This window comes from Syngnathoides biaculeatus, chromosome 15, assembly GCF_019802595.1.
Source record: "Syngnathoides biaculeatus isolate LvHL_M chromosome 15, ASM1980259v1, whole genome shotgun sequence".
Lineage (NCBI taxonomy): Eukaryota > Metazoa > Chordata > Actinopteri > Syngnathiformes > Syngnathidae > Syngnathoides > Syngnathoides biaculeatus.
In genome coordinates this window covers 320875-344756 of record NC_084654.1, presented here as the reverse complement: position 1 = coordinate 344756, position 23882 = coordinate 320875, and the positions used below count along the sequence as shown (strand labels likewise).

General features: G+C 41.4%; 1 protein-coding gene across 6 annotated transcripts in view; it reads left to right on the top strand.

Annotated features, from left to right (window-relative positions):
• setd3 (SET domain containing 3, actin histidine methyltransferase) overlaps positions 1-23882 on the top strand; it is a 135294-nt gene that overhangs the window by 88188 nt on the left and 23224 nt on the right. For 5 of the 6 annotated variants that reach the window (XM_061842766.1, XM_061842765.1, XM_061842769.1 and 2 more), the window contains 2 exons: positions 2062-2136; positions 11144-11310. In XM_061842766.1, coding sequence (XP_061698750.1) covers positions 2062-2136; positions 11144-11310 — 242 coding nt within the window. The remainder of the gene's footprint in view (positions 1-2061; positions 2137-11143; positions 11311-23882) is intronic. The other variant, XM_061842771.1, reaches the window with a different exon arrangement.

Genomic DNA, 23882 nt, shown 5'->3' with positions numbered 1-23882 from the left:
GAAGGAGCTATATGTATATTTGTAGAGTTAGAGAAAGCCTATGACAGAGTACCAGGAGAGAGTGGTACTGCATGTGCAAGTCTGATGTGGCGGAGAAATATCTTAGAGTAGTTCAGAACATGTATGAGGGCAGCAGAACAGAGGTGAGATGTGCCGTAGGTGTGTCAGAAAATTTAAGGTGGAGGTCGGACTGCATCAGGGTTCCGTGCTGAGCCACTTCCTCTTTGCGGTAGGGTGACGGATGAGATTAGACTGGAATCCCCTTTGACCACGATGTTCGCAGATGATAGAAGAGTATGCAAATGACGATCGGCGAAAAAGTAAAACTTTTGGATATGATCAAAGACGTTACGTTGTTGCACCATGATCACGTGAATGAATCAGCGGCGTGCTGCAAAAAGAATGATGTGGTAAACATCTGTAAAACTGGTTCAATAACTTTTAATAAGGAAGCGAAATGTGTGATGATGAACCTAAAGCTCAAGTGATTCACCAGCTCGAGGACGAGACTTTTCGGCAAGCAAAGGTTGGTTTGAAAAATTTCAAAAGGGTGCGACAATATGGTACGAGCTGTCCGGTTTAGCAATTGTGTTGACAGGGTTATGTCCTTTTACAGGATGTTGGATGAAATAGATTAATTTGACATAAAGTTATCTCATATTTGCTCTCCTGTTTTGCTTTTAATGCTTAATATGCTTAATATGCTTAATATGCGTACAATGACTCGCATTTGCTTTGTTTGCTTACAGTTGTTTATCGACTCACAGTTGCTTTATTTATCACGTTTGCTCTGTAAATAAAAAAAAATTGTGGAGATGTGCCCAGAACAGGTTGGAGATGGTGAGAGAGACAAATCTCACATACTCCTCATGAGCAGAAGTTCCTCTTGGCGAGGAGGGGACGCCACACCAGCGTGTAACGCAAGTTATGTAACAGCGGCACACCGAAAATGACACAATAGACGTTCGTAAACATTTGGTGCTTCACGAGAAGACATGGGACGTTTGCTTTGTTTGTGACTTTCTGTAATGCAATAAAAATGTTTTCGTATTGTTTCACGAGACACTTGTTCTGTGGTAATTTTTATTGTATAATCTGTGTCGGAAGCCATTTCTGTACTGGGGTTGTCTTTGTGTGACGTCACAGAGATGCAGCTTCTATCGAGCCTGGTTTGAAACAGACATGGGATGCATTTGGATTACATAGAAAATGTGCACTTTGGTGCTAATTTATTTCATTTCTGTTGTGTTGAGAATTTTTTAAATATTTTTTTAGGAAATTGTAGCTTCATTTGCATGATAGACAAATAAAATACATTTCCTCTAGATTAGACCTTTCAGCATATGCTTTTGGAATCAGAAATCAGTGGTAATTTGTTTTTTAACCATTGTTCATGTTGAGTGACAAAAATGCTTAAATCAATGTTAATTTATGCTGGATGACAATTTTAAACTTTGGTACAGATTTTCACAAGAATCATGGAATCAGATGATTTGCTTTCATGGGCCACATAAAATCATGTGGCGGGCCACATCTGGCCCTTGAGTTTTGATACCTGTGTTTTAGACAGATCAGTTAATTTATACAGTATTTCATTTCTTTTTTAACTCTTCAGTCTATTAAAGCGTCACAGGTCTGGGAGAAATTCTATTTCACTTTTGTTGTATGTAATGTATGTATAATATCTGACAAAATTACTTGAATTCGTATATAATTTGATCCTTTATTGCGGATAAAACACACTTTCAACTTTATTGAACTCCAGTCTCATTAATTCATATTGACATTCTGCCATTCAGATACTTTCTTAATGCTTTGAATTAAAGTACAAGAATAAAATGTATATTCAAATAGTTATTGAATACATTTAATGAAGTGTAGAAATTGAAATCTAAATTAGCCAAATTCAGTTCCTGCTTGTATACATTTCAACACCTCCACTGTTCCAATAAAAATATTGAAACTATTTGTCTTTGTTTCCATGACATTCAACAATGCCTGCACGACGACACAAAACACAAGCGGTCTTGATGGTAGTGTGTTGTTTCTAATTATTTGCAGATCACGACTGGCTACAACTTGGAGGATGACCGTTGTGAGTGTGTGGCACTGCGAAATTACAAGGAGAATGAGCAGGTGCAGAGAAAATCCACTGTTACATATTCATTTAAGCACTGTTGAATGTATTGTTTTCTGTATATACTTTTCATGAAACTAAAAAAAAACTACACTTTTTCCTCAATGTTTAATAGACTAAAGTAAGATGAAATTGAGTTGGGACTCTCACCGCCTCATAAATTGTAGGTCTGCTATTTTCAGTTGTCAATGAATCTCAATGCTCATTTTTTTCCTCATATGACTATTACTACTATCGTAACTATATTTGTAATATTTCCATTATTTCTCAAATTTTTTAAATATTTTGTTTAAGCAAAATGAAATGTCGTTTTGAATGCAATATTCACAACAAATATTTCAACATCCATCTATCCTTCCTTCCTTCCTTCCATCATTTTGTAATTATTATCCGAGGTTAGGTTGCGGGGGCGCTAGATTTACTAGGAGAAGATGCCTGAAGAACGGAGGAAAAGTGTGCTAGTCCCCATTTTTAAGAACAAAGGCGATGTTCAGAACTGTGGAAACTACAGAGAAATAAAGATGATGAACCACACAATGAAGTTATGGCAAAGAGTAGTGGAGGCTAGACTCAGGACAGAAGTATGTATCTGCAAGCATCAGTATGGTTTCATGCCTAGAAAAAGTACCACAGATGCACTATTTGCCTTGAGGATGCTCATGGAAAAGTACAGAGAAGGTCAGAAGGATCTATATTTATATTTGTAGACTTAGAAAAGCCTATGACAGAGTACCAGGAGAGAGTGGTACTGCATGTGCAAGTCTGATGTGGCGGAGAAATATCCTAGAGTAGTTCAGAACATGTATGAGGGCAGCAGAACAGAGGTGAGATGTGCCGTAGGTGTGTCAGAAAATTTAAGGTGGAGGTGGGACTGCATCAGGGTTCCGCGCTGAGCCACTTCCTCTTTGCGGTAAGGTGAAAGATGAGGTTCGACTGGAATCCCCTCGGACCACGATGTTCGCAGATGATAGAAGAGTATGCTGATAACTATCGGCGAAAAAGTTAAACTTTTGGATATGATCAAAGACGGTAGAAGTTACATTTTTGTAGTGCCATTATCACGTGAATGAATCAGCGGCGTGCTACATATAGTATGATGTGGTAAACATCTGTAAAACTGGTTCAATAACTTTTAATAAGGAAGCAAAATGTGTGATGATGAACCTAAAGCTCAAGTGATTCACCAGCTCGAGGATGAGGCTTTTCGGCTACTAAAAAAACCTACACTTTTTCCTCAATGTTTAATAGACTTAAGTAAGATGAAATTGAGTTGGGATTCTCACCACCTCATAAATTCTAGGTCTGCTATTTTCAGTTGTCAATGAATCTCAATGCTTATTTTTTTCCTCAGATGACTATTACTACTATCGTAACTATATTTGTAATATTTCCATTATTTTTTTAAATCTTTTGTTTAAGCAAAATGAAATGTCATTTAGAATGCAACATTCAGAACAAATATTTCAACATCCATCCATCCTTCCTTCCTTCCATCATTTTGTACTTCTTATCCGAGGTTGGGTTGCGGGGGCGCTAGATGTACGAGGGATGCCCAAACAACCCTCCTCCGCCACTTCACTCAGCTCATTCGGCGAGATCCCAAGCATTTCCAGGCCACCCGAGAGACGTAGTCCCTCCAGCGTGTCCTGGGTCTTCCCCAGGGTCGTCCCCTGGGTCTTCTCTCTGTGGGACATGCCCAGAATACCTTACCAGGGAGGTGTCCGAGAGACATCCAAATCAGATGCCCCAGCCACCTCATCTGGCTCCTCTCAAAGTGGAAGAGCAGCTGTAATAGCTATCATCCTTTCCCGAAGGGTGATCCCGGACACCCTCCCAACAAAACTCATTTTTGCCGCTCGTATCTGAGATCTTCTTATGGTCACAACTCGCACGACCCGACTGGTAAATTGAGAACTTCCCCTTAGCTTAGCTCCTTCTTTAATACAACAGACCCATACAAAGTCCACATCACTCCAGATGCTGCACCGATTCTCATCCCAGCCTCTTTACACTCCGCTGCAAATTGCTCCAGGGAGAGTTGGAGGTCACGGCTTGATGAAGACAACAGAACCTCATCATCTGCAAAAAAGCACAGATGCAGTGCTGAGGCCACCAAACCGGATCCCCTCTTCACCAGAGCTGAGCCAAAAAATTCCATCAAAGTTATGAGCAGAATCAGTGAGAAATGGCAACCTTGGCACAGTCCAACCCTAAGTGGAAACGAGTCTGATTTACTGCCAGAAATGTGGACCAAACTCTGACACAGATTGTTCAGGGATCAAACAGCCCTTGTCAGGCCGTTCGGTACCCCATACTCACGAAGCACTACCCACATGACTATCCGAGAGACGTGTTCAAACGCCTCCAAGTGTACAAAATATGTGTCGACCGGGCGAACTCCCATGCACCTTCGATGAAACCTGTCATGGGTGGAGAGCAGGTCCACTGTTCCACAGCCAGTATAAAAGCTGGGCCAGCTCTAGAGAATTTTTTTTTCCCGCCACTCTTCTTTGCAGTTTCAACTCTGCCACATTGGCGGGTCTTCTAGTTTGTAGTGGCTGTTTAAGGTCACACCAGAGCATTTCAGTTGGATAAAAAAAAAAAAAAAAAGTATAGTGTAAATGGAAAAAAAAAAACATACTGTAAATGAAAAAACATACTGTAAACCACCCCAACCACCGGGCCCCGGATGAGAAACCAGACCATTTTGTACCGGGCCACAAAGAATGAATGATAAATGATTCAGTTCTTTATTCTTACAGGTCATGCAGCCCTATGGGGGTAATGCAGCCCTATGGGGCACAAGCCTATGAAATCTGTAGGCCGGTCCCAAGCCCAGATTAATGCAGAGGGTTGTGTCAGGAAGGGCATCAGGCATACAACTTTGTCAAACAAATATGAGCATTCATCTAAAGAATCCAATACCGGATCGGTCGTGGCCCGGGTTAACAACGCCCGCCACTGGCACCATTAACCTGCAGGGCATTGGTGGAAATTGAGCTCCTGTGGGTCGAAGACAAAGAAGAGGAGGAAAGCGAATTTGTCTGTAGAAGAAGAAAAGGAATGCACAGATCCTACAACTAAGTGAAAGGAACTAGATGAAGTATTTCTGAGCATCCCAGATAGAGAGAGTTGTGATTGGTGCAGATTGTAATGGAGATGTTGGTGAAGGAAACAGGAGCGACAAAGAAATTATGGGTAAATTCGAGTTACATCCAGGAAAAGAAACTTTGAGGGACAGATGGTGGTGGTGCATAAAGGATGGAATTGGCAGTAGTGAATACTTTTTTCCAGAAGAGGCAATAATATAGAGTGACCTAAAAGAGCAGAAGTAGAAGCATGCAGGTGGATTATAATTTGTGCATATGATGTAATCTGAAGGAGGTTACTGACTGTAATGTAGTGGCAGAATGATTAAGAAGACAAAGGTAGAGAAGAGAACCATGTGGTGGAAGCTGAGGAAGTAAGAGTGTTGTGCGGCCTTCCATAAAGAGGTGAGACAGGCTCACGATGGACAGGAGGAGGTCCCGGAAGACTGGACTACTACAGCCAAGGTGATCCAAGAGAGAGAGAGGCAGGAGAATTCTTGGTGTGTCTTCTGGTAGGAAAGGGGAGAAGGAGACTTGGTGGTGGAACCCCAAATTACAGGAAGTCATACAAGGAAAGAGATTAGCAAAGAAGAAGTGGGACACTGAGAGGACTGAGGAGAGGCAAAAGGAATACAATGAGATGCAATGTAGGGCAAAGGTAGAGGTGGCAGAAGCTAAATGAGGCGTATGACGACATGTACACCAGGTTAGACACGAAAAAAGGAGAAAAGGATCTCTACAGGTTGGCCAGACAGAGGGATAGACATGGGAAGGATGTGCAGCAGGTAAGGGTAATTAAGGATAGGGATGGAAATGTGTTGACTGGTGTCAGTACTTTGAGAAGTTGATGAATGAAGAAAATGCGAGCGAAGGAAAAGGAGAAGAGGTGAAGGACCAGGAAATGTCAATGATTAATAAGGGGGAAGTTAGAAAGGCACTAAAAAGGCTGAAAAATTGAAAGGCAGTTGGTCCAGATGACATATAGTGAAGAAAATATGTATTTGAACACCCAGCTATATTGCAAGATCTCCCAATTAAAAATAATGGAGGGGTCTGCAATTTTCATCGTAGGTGCATGTCCACTGTGAGAAAGATAATCTAAAAAGAAAAATCCAGAAATCACTGTGATATTTTTTTTCCTTTTTTGTGATAAAGCTGCAAATAAGTATTTGAACACCTGAGAAAACCAATGTTAATATTTAATATCGTAGACTTTCTTTGTAATTGCAGAGGTCAAATGTTTCCTGTAGTTGTTCATCAGGTTTGCACACACTGCAGGAGGGATTTTGGCCCACTCCTCCACACAGATCTTCTCTAGATCAGACCGGTTTCTGGGCTGTTTCTGAGTAACACGGAGTTTCAGCTCCGTCCAACGATTTTCTATTGGGTTTCGGTCTGGAGACTGGCTAGGGCACGCTAGAGCCTTGATATGCTTCTTACAGAGCCAGTCCTTGGTTTTCCTCGCTGTGTGCTTCGGGTCATTGTCATGTTGAAAGACCCAGCTCTGACTGAGGGAAAGAGGTTGTTACCCAAATCACAATACATGGCTGTGGTGATCCTCTCCTTAAGACAGTGCAGTTGTCCTGTCCCATGTGCAGAAAAACACCCCAGAGCATTATGCTACCACCCCCATGTTTCACAGTATGGATGGTGTTCTTGAGATGGAACTCATCATTCGTCGTCTTCCAAACGCGGTTAGTGGAATTATGACCAAAAAGTTCCATTTTGGTCTCATCTGACCACAAAGCTTTCTCCCATGACTCCTCTGCATCATCCAAATGTCATGTCCTTATCCAGGCCACTTATCCTCACAAGGGTTGCGGGAAAGCTGGAGTCCATCCCAGCTAGCTCCGGGCGAGCTATACCCTGAACTGGTCGCCAGTCAGTCGAAGGGCAGATATTGACACCATCACTGAGCAGGAACTGATCCCACACTGCCCGCACCAAAACCAGGCGTGTGTACCACTCCACCATCAGTGACTTATCATCCAAATGGTCATTGGCAAACTTCAGACAGGCATTGACGTGCTGGTTTGAACAGGGGAACCTTCCGTGCCATGCATGATTTCAAACCATGATGTCTTAGTGTATTACCAACAGTCACCTTGGAAACGGTGGCCCCAGCTCTTTTGAGGTCATTGACCAAGTCCTGTTGTGTAGACCTGGACTGATTCCTCACTTTTCTCAGGATCATTGAGACCCCACGAGGTGATATCTTGCATGAGACTCCACTCCAATTGAGATTGAGCGTCATTTTTAGCTTACATTTTCTTATGATCGCTCTAACAGTGGACCTTTTTTCACCAAGCTGCTTGGCAATTTCTCCTTAGCCCCTTCCAGATGTGTGGAGTTGTACAATTTTGTCTCTGGTGTCTTTGGTTTTGGCCATATTACAAGTTTGAGTTTTACTGATTGTGATGGGGTGGACAGGTGTCTTTATGCAGCTAATGACCTCACACAGGTGCATCTTATTCGGGATAATACACGGAGTGGAGGTAAACTTTGAAAAGTGAACTAACACGTCTTTGAGGGTCAGAATGCTAGCTGATAAACAGGTGTTCATAAACTTATTTGCAGCTGTATCACACAAATATATCGTTAAAAAAATCATACATTGTGATTTCTGGAATTTTCTTTTTAGATTATCTCTCTCACGATGGACATGCACCTTTGATGAAAATTTCAGACCCCTCCATGATTTTTAAGTGGGAGAACTTGCAATATAGCAGGATGTGCAAATACTTATTTTCTTCACTGTATTTCTCAGCCACACCAGAATTACACATGCAGTACCATAGTTCCTCTCTTGGTACTCTGTCATAGGCTATCTCTAGAGCCACAAAGACACCAATGTAGGTCCTTCTGACCTTCTCTGTACCTTTCCACTAGCATCTTCAAGGAAAATAACTCATCTGCGGTATTCTTTCTAGGCATGAAAAATTACTGTTGCTCACTGATACTGTACTTATTTCTGTCCTGAGTCTTGACTCCACTACTCTTTCCCATAACTTCATTGTGTGGCTCATCAACTTTATTCCTCTATAGTTCTCACAGCTCTGCACATTGCCTTTGTTCTTAAAAATGTGGAAGAGCAGTTTTCCTTCATTCTTCAGACATCTTCTCACCCACTAGTATTCTGTTGAATAAGTTGGTCAAAAACTCCAAGGCCACCTCTCTAAATTGCTTCCATACCTCCACAGGTACAATATGTTAGAATAGTACAGGACATTTATAAGGGCCTTACAACAGTGGTGAGTCGTGCCATAGTTGTTGTGTTATGTGACAGAAGAGTCTCTGCTAGGATGAAGGTCAAAGTTTATAAAACAGTGGTGAGGCCGGCCATGATGTACAGATTAGGGATGGTGGCACTGAAGAGACAACAGGAAGCAGAACTAGAGTTGGCAGAAATGATGATTTTTAGGTTTTCTGTAAGAGCGAGGAGGTTGGATAGGATTAGAAATGACCTCATTAGTGGGACAGCCAAAGTTTGATGTTTTAGAAACAAGGTTCGAGAGAATAGACTTCAATGGTTTGGACATGTCATGAGAGTACATTGATCGAAGGGTGCTGAGGATGGAGCTGCCACGCAAAAGAGCGAGGGGAAGACCAAAGAGAAGATTGATGGATGTTGTGAGGGAAGACATGAGGACAGGCAAGACAATGATGAGAAAACAGAGTGGTCACAGACTGATTGCAAATAGAAAGCTACATTTTAAAGAAAATACCAAGATTCCCGTGTGTTATCGGTTCATTGCAACAAGTGATTAATAAGTCCCTCACCTATGGCGTCATGTCGCTATCAAAACAACAAGATCTCAAAAGTGAGAGGTGCTATTGCAAATCTGAGCAAGAATTTTAATTGTGTCCGCCCTCCTGCTTTTTTAATGTGTTGATTACGCTAATTTTTAAATAGTTTGAGCCCGTTGTTTTGATAGCGACTTGACGCCAATCAATGTTTTGATAGCGACCTGACGCCATAGATTTTCAGCAAACTTTTCGGAGAGGCTGAAATAAAAAAGGTTGAAAACATTCCGCTTTTGGAGACCACAAAGAGAAGAATAAATGAAATCCCAGCTGACATCGAGACACAGTTAATTGACATAGCGCATAACATATGCATTATGATGAGTTTACTTTTTCATGCATTTAACATTCATTTTTAAGACAATCGTGAATTTATTTTTGCGGTGGGTGTGTACATGCATGCGTGTATGTGTATATTTATATATATATATATATATATATATATATATATATCTGAGGTCCAGGGTTCAATCCCGGCCCCACCTGTGTGGAGTTTGCATGTTCTCAAGTGCCTGCATGGGTTTTCTCCAGGCACTCCGGTTTCCTCCCACCTCCCAAAGACATACATTAATTGGAGATTCTAAATTGCACATAAGTGTAAATATGTACCTGACTGGCTGTTTATCTCTATGTCCCCTGTGATTGGGTCTTCACGGTTTACGATAAGGTGTAAGATACCTGGAATAGGCTCCAGCCCTCCCATGACCCTTGTGAGGAGAAAGATCTCAGAGAATGGATGGATGGATATTTTGTATTTTTGTGTGTTGTGCTGCGTTTTTCTTTAAGTGAACTAAAAATTAGCATTGTCTTCTTCAACATGGTGGGGATAGCTTCCTCTTATTGTACACCTGCTGGAGGTAGATCAGTTTTCTTTTACAAGGACTGGATAAACAAACAAAGGAGATCATTGTGGACTTTAGGAGGAACAGAACTGAACCGCCTCCGCTTTCCATCAATGACTAGTGTGTGGAGAGAGTCCCCACATTCAGGTTGCTGGTTGTCTTGAACGCTGAGGACCCATCCTGGACAGACAAAATCTCAGCGATCATCAAGAAGGTTCAACAGCATCTCCACTTCCTGAGAGTCCTCAGGAAAAATAACCTGGACACAAAGTTGAGGCTTGCTATTTCCTAGGCTTTGGGGCGCCAACAAACCACTGTCAGACCTTTTATCCACAAATGGAGAAAAGTGGGAACAGTGGCAGACCAACTAAAATTACTTCAAGAGTGTGATGACGACTCACCCAGGAAGTCACAAAAAAAAAAAAAAAACTCAAACATCAAACTGCAGGCCTCATTTTAGGTCAGTGTTCATGACTGTACCAGAAGAAAGACACTTGCAAAAATGGCATCCATGTGAGAGTTCCCAGGCAAAACCCCCCCTGCTGCCAGCAAACAATACAAAGGCTTGTGTCACATTTGCCCCCCCCCAAAAAAATATCTTCATAATCCGCAACACTTTTGGAGAAACATTTTGGGGACTGACGAGTCAAAAATATAACTTTCTGGAAGGTGTGTGGCCCATTACGCCTGGCATAAAAATGCCACAGCATTCGATTAAAAGAACTATGGTAATGGCACTTTGATGGACCAAAAACAAACATGAAGCACTGGAGTCCACGGCACGAACAGAAGACTCCACATTCATACCATGTTGCCATGTCATCTGTAACGTCAGTTGTTGTGCTGTCTGTGTCCTACAAGATATTCAGGTGTGTAGTTATGGATCCCATGAAGAAATATAACGTTTTAAATTTATTTTACTTTATCGATGGCCAAAATGTCTGTGCGTTTCTGTGCATCGATACATGTTTCTACATGTTTGTAATAAATCCATTACTCTTCCCATTAATATGTTTAATTATTATCATGGGTTGACCCAGAAATGGATTCTTTCATTTAATTTCCTATTGAGGAAAACAAATGTGACGTCGACCAATATCCCCAAATGGAGTGTCTTAATGTACCACTGCACTTTAAATAAAAAGTCAATCGAGACCAAATACAAAGCCTCTCTCTGGTGGCCTATAAATGCTGTGTGGATGCATTTACTTTTGAAGATATTTTCTTAGGTTAACATGAAGTCTAACTGTATTCTAATTACGTCTGTGCAGATTTATATTTTTTATGGCACAAGATCCAATGCCGACTTTTTCGTCCATAACGGCTTCTTCTTCCAAGACAACATCCACGACCGGGTGAAGATCAAGCTGGGCATCAGTAAAAGTGAGAGGCTTTACACCATGAAAGCAGAGGTGCTTGCACGTGCTGGTATCCCAGTGTATGTATACGTCTTTTTAGTTAATCTTGTTTATAATTTTTGTCCCATCTGAGTGGCAGCAAAATAATATATACAATGTGTAAAAAGTCACCTAGATACACACGAATATTGTGAAAAATGTAATTAGAAAAGCAGTAGTAGGATTAAATGTATTTAACTTTGTCCACAATGGTCATGAGACGTTTTATTTTCATCTCTTTTGAGTAAAAAATTGAAAACAAAAGATGAGAGCAGGGTGGGGAAATTCTGTGTTGACGTGAAAAATGAATCCCTGCTTGCGAACGTTACATTTAGAGCAGGGGTCAGGAATCTTTCAGGCTGAGAGAGCCATAAACGCCAAATATTTTAAAATGTAATTCCAAAAGAGCCATACAATATTTTTAAAACTAAATACAAGTGTATTCATGCATTTTATATAAGACTGTCAGGTTCACCAATCAGACATTCATTAAATAGGACAAAAAAGGAAGCAAAGACACCAGTTCAAGTCTCGCGAGGAGAGAGGAGATGAACTGTCTCATACAATTCACCACTGCACTCTCTGATTATCCTCTCCTCAGCACCTCTATTTAGTTTTAGGACGCCCCTTATTTACATGGATGTTACAAAAAGGAGACGGCAAGCAAAACAGTTGGAAACAAAGTGTACATGTTTGTTCATGTGCGTGAGCATGTGTGGAAGATTGCTGAATACATGTGTGGTCATCATTTCTTTAACAGGCAGCAGTTCTAACAGTTCTGATGGTTAAACTTTTTTGTTCTTGCTATCTCCTGCTAGGAGGCTGCCACGTTATCTAGAGCAGAGCAAAGCATTTCTTTATTGGAAGCAGATGTGTGATAATTATGATCACTATTATTCCTACCCCCCCTCCCCCCGTTTATCCTACATTTGCTAACACATTTTCTCGAGCAGAGCTTTGCATTCCACATTGCAGGCAGCGCAAAGCATACTTCATTGCAGGCAGAGCAGTAACTGAATTGGAGCAGAGCAAAGCATTTCTTCATTGCAGGCAGGAACAGTTACTGAATTGGAGCAGAGCAAAGCATTTCTTTATTTCAGGCAGCAACAGTTACTGAATTGGAGCAGGGCAAATCATTTCTTCATTGCAGTCAGGAACAGTTATTGAATTGGAGCAGAGCAAGGCATTTCTTAATTGCAGTCAGGAACAGTTACTGAATTGGAGCAGAGCAAAGCATTTCTTCATTGCAATCAGAAACAGTTACTTAATTCTATTTACAATTATTTCTAAATTATCCTCCCGTTTATACTAGATTTGCTCAAATCCCCACGTCATCTAATAGATCACCCTTTCGGATTTATTCCAAATAGTTACACTCAGAGGAAAATATACCACTAATTACTTGTAATCTTCTGGATCAGAGAACAGGTCTGGAAGAGAAGTCATAACGTCACCATCGTGGTCAACAATATCACTGTCATTACCCTGTTGTGCCAATAGTGGATATATTTCTGCCAATTTTGAATTTGTCGGGGCAAGAGCAGTGGTTATAAGTTGGTTAAGTGATGCATTTATGCAGGGAATACAACAACATCCACACAATGCAAGAATAGCTGCAAACAGCTATAGAAACTAGGACAGAGAACACCAAGTTTTTAGATTTGCCAAACTTTTTTTTTTTTTCCCACCACTCAGACCATGCTGATGTGTTTACACCAAAGTGCTCTTTCATCTTGTGGTTCAGGGTGCTGAGGCCTTGAATGGCCCTTGTGAGTGACCCATCAGCTGCTGTGATATTTGGAATAAACAACACTGGTCACCGAACATTGAGCAGTCGCCACTCTTCTAGGCCAGGAGCATGTCGACCGCTATGCGGTTCTGGAACGTCATGAGTGAGGTTGCAGCTGGTTGTTCCCTTATGGCAATAAAGCCTGCTTCCGTATAATTACCCAGTTTGTGTACATTGTAATGTATGTAGTTGATTCTGTCAACGTTTTTATTCAGAGTTATCCATAACAAGATGGATTCCCATCCTACAGCAATCTCGTTAACTTATATTCCTCTGGTACGCCGTTGGGATGCCATTTGCATCATTATATGTCAGATCGCCATCTTTCTAAGACTCTGCCAAGGAATTGAAAAAGTGCTTAACTGATTCATTGGGAGGCACACATGGAGTCCTACCCTCATGCCTCGGTGTCTCCCGCATAATTGTTTACCAATGTTATTGGACATTTGGACATTTGGTTGCGCATCTTTGTCTTATGTGTGGTAGGCATAGTTGACTGAGTATAATTATTGGTTCTGTTGTTATGTATTTTTGTCAGCTTTACAGGTGTCCAAAAGTAGCATATGAACAAAAATATCATTACGGCTGTCAATGTTGCAGCCCAACATGCTATCATATTATTTAGCCATTTTGAAGTCATGTCGACCAAGTCACCCCTAAATGAGTCAAATGTCTTTTAAATCTTCATCAGCCTTCAGGTATTTTCAGATACTATAAATCTGCACCCACCGTATGCTGGTCTTTGCTCACTTTTCCCCTTGGGTGACTCAGCTGAGATGACCTTTTAGTTTTTGTGTAAGGTGCATCCACGCGTTACTTTCTGCTATTTTGTCCAAGTCATTCAGCTCTTGCTCAGTCTATGCCAGTGTTCAGGTAAAACTGCATGTACAGTAGATGTTAATTCATAAACAGACATAGGATGAAAAGACAAATGGCAGTAATAAAGTTATTAAACCACAGTAACTTGTTACATTTTTTTTTTATTCTGATGGTGTAGTGCAGGGGTGTCAAACTAATTTATCTTGCGGGCCACGTTGTAGTTCAGGTTTCCCTCAGAGGGACATTTTGAGTGAAGGCAGCGTGGGATCGATTCCCGCTCAGGGATGGTGTCGACATTTGCACTGCGACTGGCTGGGGACCAGTTCGGGGTTGTAGTCTGCCGCTGTCCGAAGTTAGCAGTGATTGGCTCCAGCTCTCTCTCCGAATAAATGCCGAAGGGTTGCATCAGGAAAGCCATCCAGTGTAAAAAAAAAAAATAAATAAATAAATAAATAAAAAAGACTGTTCCTGCCGCACCACCATGACAATGGCACAAAAATGGTTTTACACATCAATGCTGATAAATTTCCCAATTTGTTTTCAGTCCTATCAAATTGATGCATGTGAAATTTCCTAGTGACACGCCATTAGAAAACAATGTTTTTTGTTTTTCAAAAGAAGTTAATGGATACACAGAATCCCCCAACTTTTTTTTTTTGCATTCGTTATGAATTAATAGCACTGGTATTATCTCTGGATCTGTGCAAACAACACAATCTTTTGGACAAGTTTTTTTGTATCTAGTTATCCAATTTGTCTTGTTTTTATTTCATTTATTGATTTATTTATTTTGGGGTGCGACCTTGAGATACCACTCGAACAGAAAAAGGAAAATAACGGGTAGCGTTTTCATCCAACACCCAACAGCAAAATTTAACTGTTTAGTCACCATTATGACAGCAGTCTCACTCACATGTGTAACCGGACTACGACGACTATGACAGGGAGAATGAGAACAGCTATCTTACAAGTGGCCAATAAAAACAAATTAGTTTTGTTCGTGTTAACAATGGTTTCAAAAGCAATAACTTTCTTACAATTAACAAATGAACTCAAGTACCCCTTCTGCAATTTTTTAAGCTGTTTGGGCTTGTTAATAACTCCTGAAAGGGATCCACTTGTGTGATTATTTTTTTTTCCTTCATCATTCATCTATCACTCATTGTGTGGAAAATATTGGTAATTTGTATGGTCTCCCAGTGTTTTGAATGGAATGAGATCCTTACGTGCTTGTAATGTACGTATAGTTAGACTAAATCTATCATTGTGTCCAAATTGCCCCTACATGTGATTGTGAGTGCGGCTTTTTGTCTCCATGTGCCCTGCGATTGACTGGCAACCAGGTCAGGGTGTACCTTGCCTCCTGCCCGTTGACAGCTGGGATAGGCTCCAGCCCCTTGTGAGGATAAGCGGCTAAGAAAATGGATGGAAGGATGGATGGATGTGTAGCTTAAGGAAACTGACCATGTTTTGGATGCACATTCCCTTGTGGATTATGTCGCGCACAGGTCAAACAAGCCCTCCAATTTTTTTTTCCATACAAGTTAAAGCCATGGATCATGTAATGCCTTTGTACCAGGGCTACCATTCCCCCTGTTGAGACCTGATACTTCCCATGTCTCAAGATTGCTGCCCACTTAAAAAATGTTTTTGGTAGAATTTTTTTTTTTATATCTGTGCTGACATAATTTACATTTTGTAATGGAGCACCTTATTTTTTCCACATTTTTAGTTCTGCTGGTTAGCTTTGTTGTTGCATTTTGTTTAACACATCATTTGAAAGTATGTCTTCATTTGTTGCATGGTCAGATAATCCCGTAAAGGTTTTGGGTGCTACTTCTTTTGCTGTTTTATCTGTAAATCCATTTCCTAATGATACTTTCTCTGGATTTGATGTGTGTACTGCACACTTACATATGGCTATTTCTTTTGGTAATTGAACTGCTATGAGCAAATTTTGTAGTAGCTCTGCATGTCACTTTGTTCCCTGTACTTGTCACTATTCCTCTATTTTTCCAGTATTGTCTGTGTAGATTGTGATACTACCGTGAATACAGCAGCATCTGGTATCAGATTGTTTAAGACTGTCCAATAAGAAATTGTCTGTCCAGTTCAGTCCAAATCTGGTTCTTTTTCTGTCCAATCAGGAACATTTCATACTACCAATACAAATTGTCCCAAACTCTTCCACTCCTGTTAAGTTTGTAATGACGTGTGTGGTGGTGTCCATTCCTTGTGTAATGCATTTAGTTTGTCAGTCAGTCTTGTTCCTGCCACCACGACCGATGTACCATCTGAGTACAGATTATCAATCATGATTTTGTCTGGTGTGGGCTGTTATCAGTTTACAATATCTTATACTACATAGTCACATGTAATGAGTCACTTCCTACGTCATTTTGTGGTTATTCAATCATGTCTCGAGCTGTTTGCAGCAAGAAATCTCCTGTTCTTGTGGGAGGTTTGTTTGGAATATCTAAGGTGTAATGATAAGAGTGCTGGATTCCTATTTTGTAAAATATTTAACTCTCCTCCCAGTAATTCCTTTTTTTATTTTTACTTCTATATTTCGTGTCAGAGAGGGAATTAAGCCTTGTCCTTGTTTCAGCAAGCCATCTCTTCCCAACAAACGTATGGGGCAAATTAAAAAGTTGATTTAGAATTTTGGGAGCATTAGTTGTGACATTTTTGATGGGGAGATGGCTGCTCACTTCCTCATCTGCGGCCACAATTATTAAATGTTTCGCATAAAGCTCCATTAATTTCTCCTTCCTCTCTCAGAAAGGTGTCAACTTTCTTTTTCTTATTTTGTTGCACTCTTTCTGCGTGTAGTGCTTGGTTAACGTATTGTTACAGGCTGCCAGTCGGTTTATCAACCCAATGTTTTTCAATGCATTGTTTTGTAGGATTATTTGAATTCGCATGAAGATCATTTTTTAATTGCCCTTGATTCACACTCCCTAGAGTGTGATCTTCAGGAATGCCACTGTTTGCTTTAAAACATGCAGTCATTCCAATTCTACATTCTTCAAATGGTTCATTGTTTTATTTTGCTCTTCCAATCGCAGAAAAATTTACTTTTTGTCTAAATCTAGCAGAAGAGCGCGATATTAACCCTTGAACTCCCTGCTGCTGTGAGAAAGTACTTTGCTGTCATCCAAATTTGTTGTACTTCCACACCATTTAAGTGGTAAGATTTTCTCAAGTCTTCCGTTCCCTGGACGAATTATGTTACATCAACTGATACCTTTTATGGCCGTTTTCACATAATCTTGAGTCCAGTTTTTTTTTTTTGGGGGTTTTTTTTTTTTCGTGTGTGTTTCTCTTATTTTATCCTGCAGGTTAACGATATATATTTTTTGTGTGTATGTAGAGCTGGCCAGCAAAGCCATATTGTGTTATACACAAATTTAGATGTTTTATTGTTGTAGGACATTGGCTTTCTACAAACTTCTAGTCCTTACACATTTTTTTTTTGCAGATGTTCTATTTCAACTATTTTGCTATATATCAACTATTTTGCTATTTGTTTTTCCCCTGTTTGAGTCAGTGGTTCACCGAGGGTGACTGTACTGACTTCCCCCTGAACAGGGTGATAATCACGTTCTGTTTGAGGTAATTCTCAAGCTTCTACCACACGTGGCGGAGAATTCTTACCTCTGCATCCTCAAACAGTTGTCACTCAATTTCCTGTTCAAATGAGGTAGCGAACCTCCACTCACACTTTTACACATCCACACGTTTCACGGAGCTCATGTACAGGACACACCTTGCCCTTTTCTCAGTTTTATAGACTAATTAGTCTACTCGATAGGGACTAGTATTCTTGAGGTTTGGTTCTGCTGAAGTCACCCAGACGCGCATTCACTCATTCCTCATGAGTGTGGGAGTTTCCTACTCACCAGAGATGCCTTTACTTCCTTCGGTTTCTCATCAACCCTCGGCCTCCAGATGCAAAGTCGAGGCCCAGTCACGGAAAGGGCCTCAAGTGCCGTGGCCACGGTCTTTGCCTGGACGTTGACTCAGCCCCTGGAAACCTCAGGTATCTTGAGATCTGGCTCGAAGGACCAAGTAAATGTCAGGTTCACCAATCAAACCTTCATTAAACAGGACAAAAAAAGTAAGCAAAGACACCAGTTCAAGTCTCGCGAGGGAGAGGAGAACTGTCTGGTACAATTCACCACTGCACTCTCTGATTATCCTCTCATCAGCACCTTTATTTATTTGGTTTTAAGACGCCCCCTTTTTACATGGATGTTACAAAATGGAGACGGCAAGCAAAACAGTCTTAAAAAAAGTGTATATGTTTGTTCATGTGCGTGTGCATGTGTGGAAGATTGCTGAATACATGTTTGGTCATAATTCCTTTAACAGGCAGCAGTTCTAACCGTTCTGATGATTAGACATTTTTGTTCTTGCTATCTCCTGCTAGGAGGCTGCCACATTATCTAGAGCAGAGCAAAGCATTTCTTTATTGGAAGCAGATGTATGATAATTATGATCAGAATTATTCCTAAAAAGACCAACATTATAGGGTACAATATGTCTCTGAATTCTTTGAAATAATATTATGCTGTTGCTTACCAATGATGACAAAAGTACTTCTTACCATTAATGCCACTTCTGGTGCTTTATGGTTTTGCTCATGGGTTTGTCGTCCATTTCATACGTTATTAGATTAAACTTCATGCAGCTATTGAGACTTCTATTCGTTATTCATGAATATAAATTGGTCTTCATATTTTTTTACATGTGAGAAAGACTTTTCACATGCATAGATAGAACTAAACATTGTCAGTACAGCAATACTCACATGCCACAGAGTGTGTGGTATGTGACAGGAAGTGGAGTCCAAGTTTTCACAATCAGCGCGTCTGCAGGTTAAATTTTTTTTCCATTTCTCCCTACTTATCGTGGCTCACCAACAATGCTTGCCCACAGAGGCATGTCTTTTATTCGTTTGATTAGCTTGTCTTTATGTGAAAATTTGTCAATAAGTTCATTTGCAATATTAAGCATGATATTTTGATGTAATGTGATATGATGATTTAGCAAACGCCCCATCTGTGAATGGCTTTCCGTGTCTCACAATTGCCAAGGCTGCAGCAAAACTTTCTGAATTCCAGTCACCTTGATGTGGTCAAACAAATAGTTGCTGTTCACAAACTTGGACTGCACAGTAGCTCCTGACATGCTTTCTTCCTGCTCTTCCCCACAGGATATTTTGATTCAGTGGAAACTACAGCAACCACTCTCAGCTAAACTGTCTCTGCCTAGTTTCCTTTCCCAACAAAACAAACAAAAAAATTACATACTCTATACAGAATGTCGTTATGAGCCATACGCAACCATCAAAAGAGCCAGGAATGCCTCACGAGGCATAGGCTCCTGACCCATGATTTAGAGTATATTTAACCAGTGATGTGCTGTTTATGGCTGTTGCTTTGTGCTAATTCTGCTTTTTTGTGAGGTATTGTGAGATGCAGCTTGACCTCATGCTGCCACACTTTTGACTGCATGTCCCAGCTCACGATTACACGCTTCACATTTTTGCAATTATTTAATTCTATCTTTCCACAAGACCACATTGTGAAAATTAACAATTGCTTCAGTGTAGACAGTGTACAGCTAGGATGAAGGGCAAAGTTTATAAGTGGTGAGGCCTGCCATGATGTACGCATTAGAGACGGTGGCACTGAAGAAACAACAGGAAGCAGAAATAGAGGTAGCAGAAATGAAGATGCTGAGGTTCTCACTTGGAGTGAACAGGTTGGATAGGATTACAAACGAGCTCATTAGAGGGACAGACAGTTGGATGTTTTGAAGACAAGATAAGAGAGAGCAGACTTAGATGGTTTGGACATGTTCAGAGTCAAGAGAGTGAGTATATTGGTAGAAGGGTGCTGCGGTTGGAGCCGCCAGGCAAAAGGTCGAGAAGAAGACCAAAGAAAAGATTGATGGATATTGTGAGGGGGGACATGAGGACAGTGGGTATAAGAGACAAAGATGCACGAGATAGGCTTTGATGGAAAAAGATGACACGCTGTGGCGACCCATAACGGGACAAGCCGAAAAGAAAAGAAGATGTACTGTCCCCCCCCCAAACAAAGTGTGGTCCAGATTTGGCCCAGTTTCTGATTGGGGGTCGGGGGCTGGGGTTTATCATGCTCTGGTTTAGTATTTATTGGAATTCATGAATCCCTCAGTTAAGTGTATTAACCCAGTTCCACCAGCTCTCATTCAGGCCCAGACCATGAGACACCCACCACTAGGCTTGATAGTTGGGAAGACACACTTGTCTTTTTACTCACCAAATAAGTTGATCTATGTCTCATCAGACCACAGAATATAATTCAAATAATTCTTGTCATTAGTCTGTTTGTCTTCAGAAAATAGTTTATAGGCTTTGTACATCACCTTTAGGAGAGGCTTCCTTCTGGGACGACACCCAGAAAGCCGATCATGGGGTCATCACTCTTCTTCTTTCAAGCGTGAGTTTAATTTTGACCAAAAAGTTAAATTTTGGTCTCCTCTGACCACTTTAAATTCTCCCAATTATCTTTATGATTATTCTGATGGTCACTGGCATACTTTAAACCGGCTTGGAAATGTGCTGGCTTAAGCAAGGGGACCTTTCGGGGGCTGGGATAACCCTTGAATCCATGATGACTTAGTGTGTTACTAATGGTAACCTTGGTGACTCTGGTCCCATCTCTTTTCAGGTCATTGACAACATCCCCCAATCCCCCATGTAGTTTTCTCAAGATAGATGGTTAGGGTTAGGGCTACATGAGATTTTCTGTGTAGCTCTTGGTTGAGGCATGTTGTCAGGCATGTTGTATCAGTTTGGCCATTGAGAATTGAGAACTGATTGGACCCAAGACTCTTTGGTCCTCCCATAATTGTTGAAATTTAAAAATTTCAGTTCCCATTATATGATACTTGGAGTCTACTGACCCCAAAGAAGAAGGCAGCAAACAGAGGAAGAATTGCCCATGAAGACAAGCTTATGCCCAATGGCGGCGGTGAACAAAATTCTTCATCCATCTATTTTCTGAGCCAAAAGTGTGTCTTTGACTACAAAAAAAATTACCAGTCGCCTCATTGCAACATTCGGAATAAGATGATGTGCAATGGAAATCTTTCATGTGTGCAAATTTTATGTGTTCCCTCCCATTCAAAGCCTCACCCTATACCGCACGCAACTTCACTGAAGTCATTCGGTTGAGATTGAAACAAGCACATATTTGTCAACACTTAGACAGCTAACAAGTTAATTGCTGGGTTGCCCTCTTTCCCTGATGGTTTATTTTAGTCTTCATACCAATATAAAAGCTGATGACAGACATCAAATTAAAATACAAATGTTTTTTACCAAACTGGAAAGGAAGTAGAAACAGTGATTACAAACTTAACATTGACCAAAAACTTCACAAAAAGGTCAAACTAGCAACTTTAAATCAACAATGAATTAGAATGAAATTAACATCGTCTCAGTATCACAAACCACCCTCTGCCTTATCAGTGGGTAGGTAAAGGAATCTTTTTACAGTGTATTCGGTTCCATTCCTTACTCGTTTTCTTGCTGTTTAGTTTACCTTTTGTTCTCACTGTGGTGAAGTTAGCTTTCATGCCAAAATGCTGACTTCTGGTGCCTACCATTCAAAATAAAAGGCTACAGGTTGAAAACATTCAATTTAAACTTTGGTCATATAAACCATTGTACATAAAACTATAGCATATGTTGGTTTGGGGCCAAAACAATTCATTTTGGACAAAGAACACGTTGATTGACGAAATAATGCAGTTTATGAAATGTTTAGGGGTGGGGGGGTTCAAATGACAGTCAGGCCATAGTCACACACATGGCACTTTTTGCCGGCTGGAGCAATTTGACGGTGACGCGGATGATGATAACTTCATGAAAGATGGCACAGGTTGGCAGGTGAACACAATAATGCAGTCCTCAGAAAACATTTGTGCACATCAGAAATGTCCACAAACACTTGAAGCCTCTTTATACTCGTGCATCCAGCAACCGCAATGACGTCACAGCTGCTACTCCACGCGTAGTTTTCATTCATATTTGAGCACAACCCACGTGTGCAGCTTTGAAAATGTGTTCCAATTCTTGTCCAAGTCAGAGGGTCATTACAATTATGGTGAAAAATCGATCACGAAGGTGGTGGCCTGGACTAGAGATGATCGCTCCAGCTTGCTCTACACAGCAACTTTTTTTTTACCTCTGCGCTGGGATGCTGCGTGGGGGCAATGCACAGGTCACATGACTCAATGCGGACGTTGGTTGAGTGTGGGAGTATCAGGAGGGCTTTTCTCAAGGTGTGTGTCTTTCAGTGTAGGTTGTAAAATCAAGAGATTGAAAGTTGAAAAGAAAAATCAAACAATAATGTAAACAAAAAAATTGCGTTCTCCCAAAATTGGGAAAAAGAAGGAAAAAGGTTGATAAAAAAAATTCAGCCCAGCTCCTTCCTAACAAAAGTGACTCTGTGAGATGAGTCTCTAAAAAATCTATTATTTGGTGTCAACAACTCAAATAGTAAACAAAAAGAAGAGCTGAAAGGCAGGGGTTTTAATCTTGAAGCGAACATAGGACAAAGGGTAGGACCCAAATGTAATGCTCCAAGGGAGTAACATTATTTTGAGGGTGGTTTAATACTAGGCAGAGGTCATACACAGATAAGCAGTCCAAAAAGGCAGAAGCACAAAAACACGTGGCAAAAGGCAAGATCCTAATACATGAAAACAAGGTCTGATAACTGGGAGGCAAAAACAAGACTTAACTAGACTTGGTTGTGGTGGTACAGGAACCCTGGAATGGGCAACGAGGCAAATACAAGAAGCTCATATCTCACACTAGACTCGGTCTCATACAACAAACTAATGACACCACACATGAGGCTTAAACACATGGCATAATTAGTGCCAATCAGGCACAGGTGAGTAGCTGCTGCCACAGGCAGCCACGCAGAGGGCAGTGGGCTGGCCACACCCCTGATAGTACCCCTTCCCAAGGCGATATACCAGACACAACAAAATCAAATCAAAAAACAAAACTCAGAACATGGGTGGACAGAAAGGGGCCTGAAGGAGGGCACAGACCCTCACCCCAGTCTGTACGGTGGCCCTCCAGACCACCCAAAGGAGAGGAGCATGGCCGAGCAGTTCAGAGGGTGGCTAGGAGGCCAAAGACCAGATCTACAAGGCACTCAGGCTGACGTCTGCGAGGAGTGTCCCACTGGCAAAGCAGGATCCAAACAGGTATAGGTGACAGCTGCGGGCGAAGCCCCACCAAGGTAGGAGCTAGAGGCATAAGCCACTGCTGGTTGAGAACTACAGTGGCGTGGGTGAGAGGCAACTGCTACTGCTCCTGGTTGACCACCGCCGAAGCGTATGCGAGAGGCGGCAGCTGCCGGTCGAGCACCACTGGGGCATGATTAAGAGGCGGCGGCTATTGCTGCTGGTCAATCACCGTCAACGCATGGTCGAGAGGTGGCTGCAGCTGCTGCTGCTGGTTGAGCACCGCCAAGGAATGGGCGAGAGGCGGAGGCTGCTGCAGGCCAGGAAACGCACCGGCATGAGCAGGAGGTGGCTCGAGATCCTATACAATGTCTGCAGATGCCTCCTCAGCCTGCTGCCATTGAGTTTTGTTAGGAATTGATATGAGAGGGACAGAGTACACAGGGACTCAGTAGAGTGAACTGGGAAACATAATTGGTATAGAACAAGTTGACTCGGGTAGACATTGCTTGGTGTCGCTTGGGCGAAGTGAAGGTCTACTTGGACGCCTTTTTTGGCCACTACATGGGTCCCAGGTAAATGGCCAAACTGGTGCCCCAGAAAAGGTGAGAGGAAGAGGACTTAGACACAAAGGGGCTAGAAATGGGCAGAGGTGACTCAACTTGACTTGGACTAAAAATGGGATAAAACCAAAATCTATATCAGAGTCAGAATCAGGCAGGTGGTCATACAAGTCAGGGTCCTCCT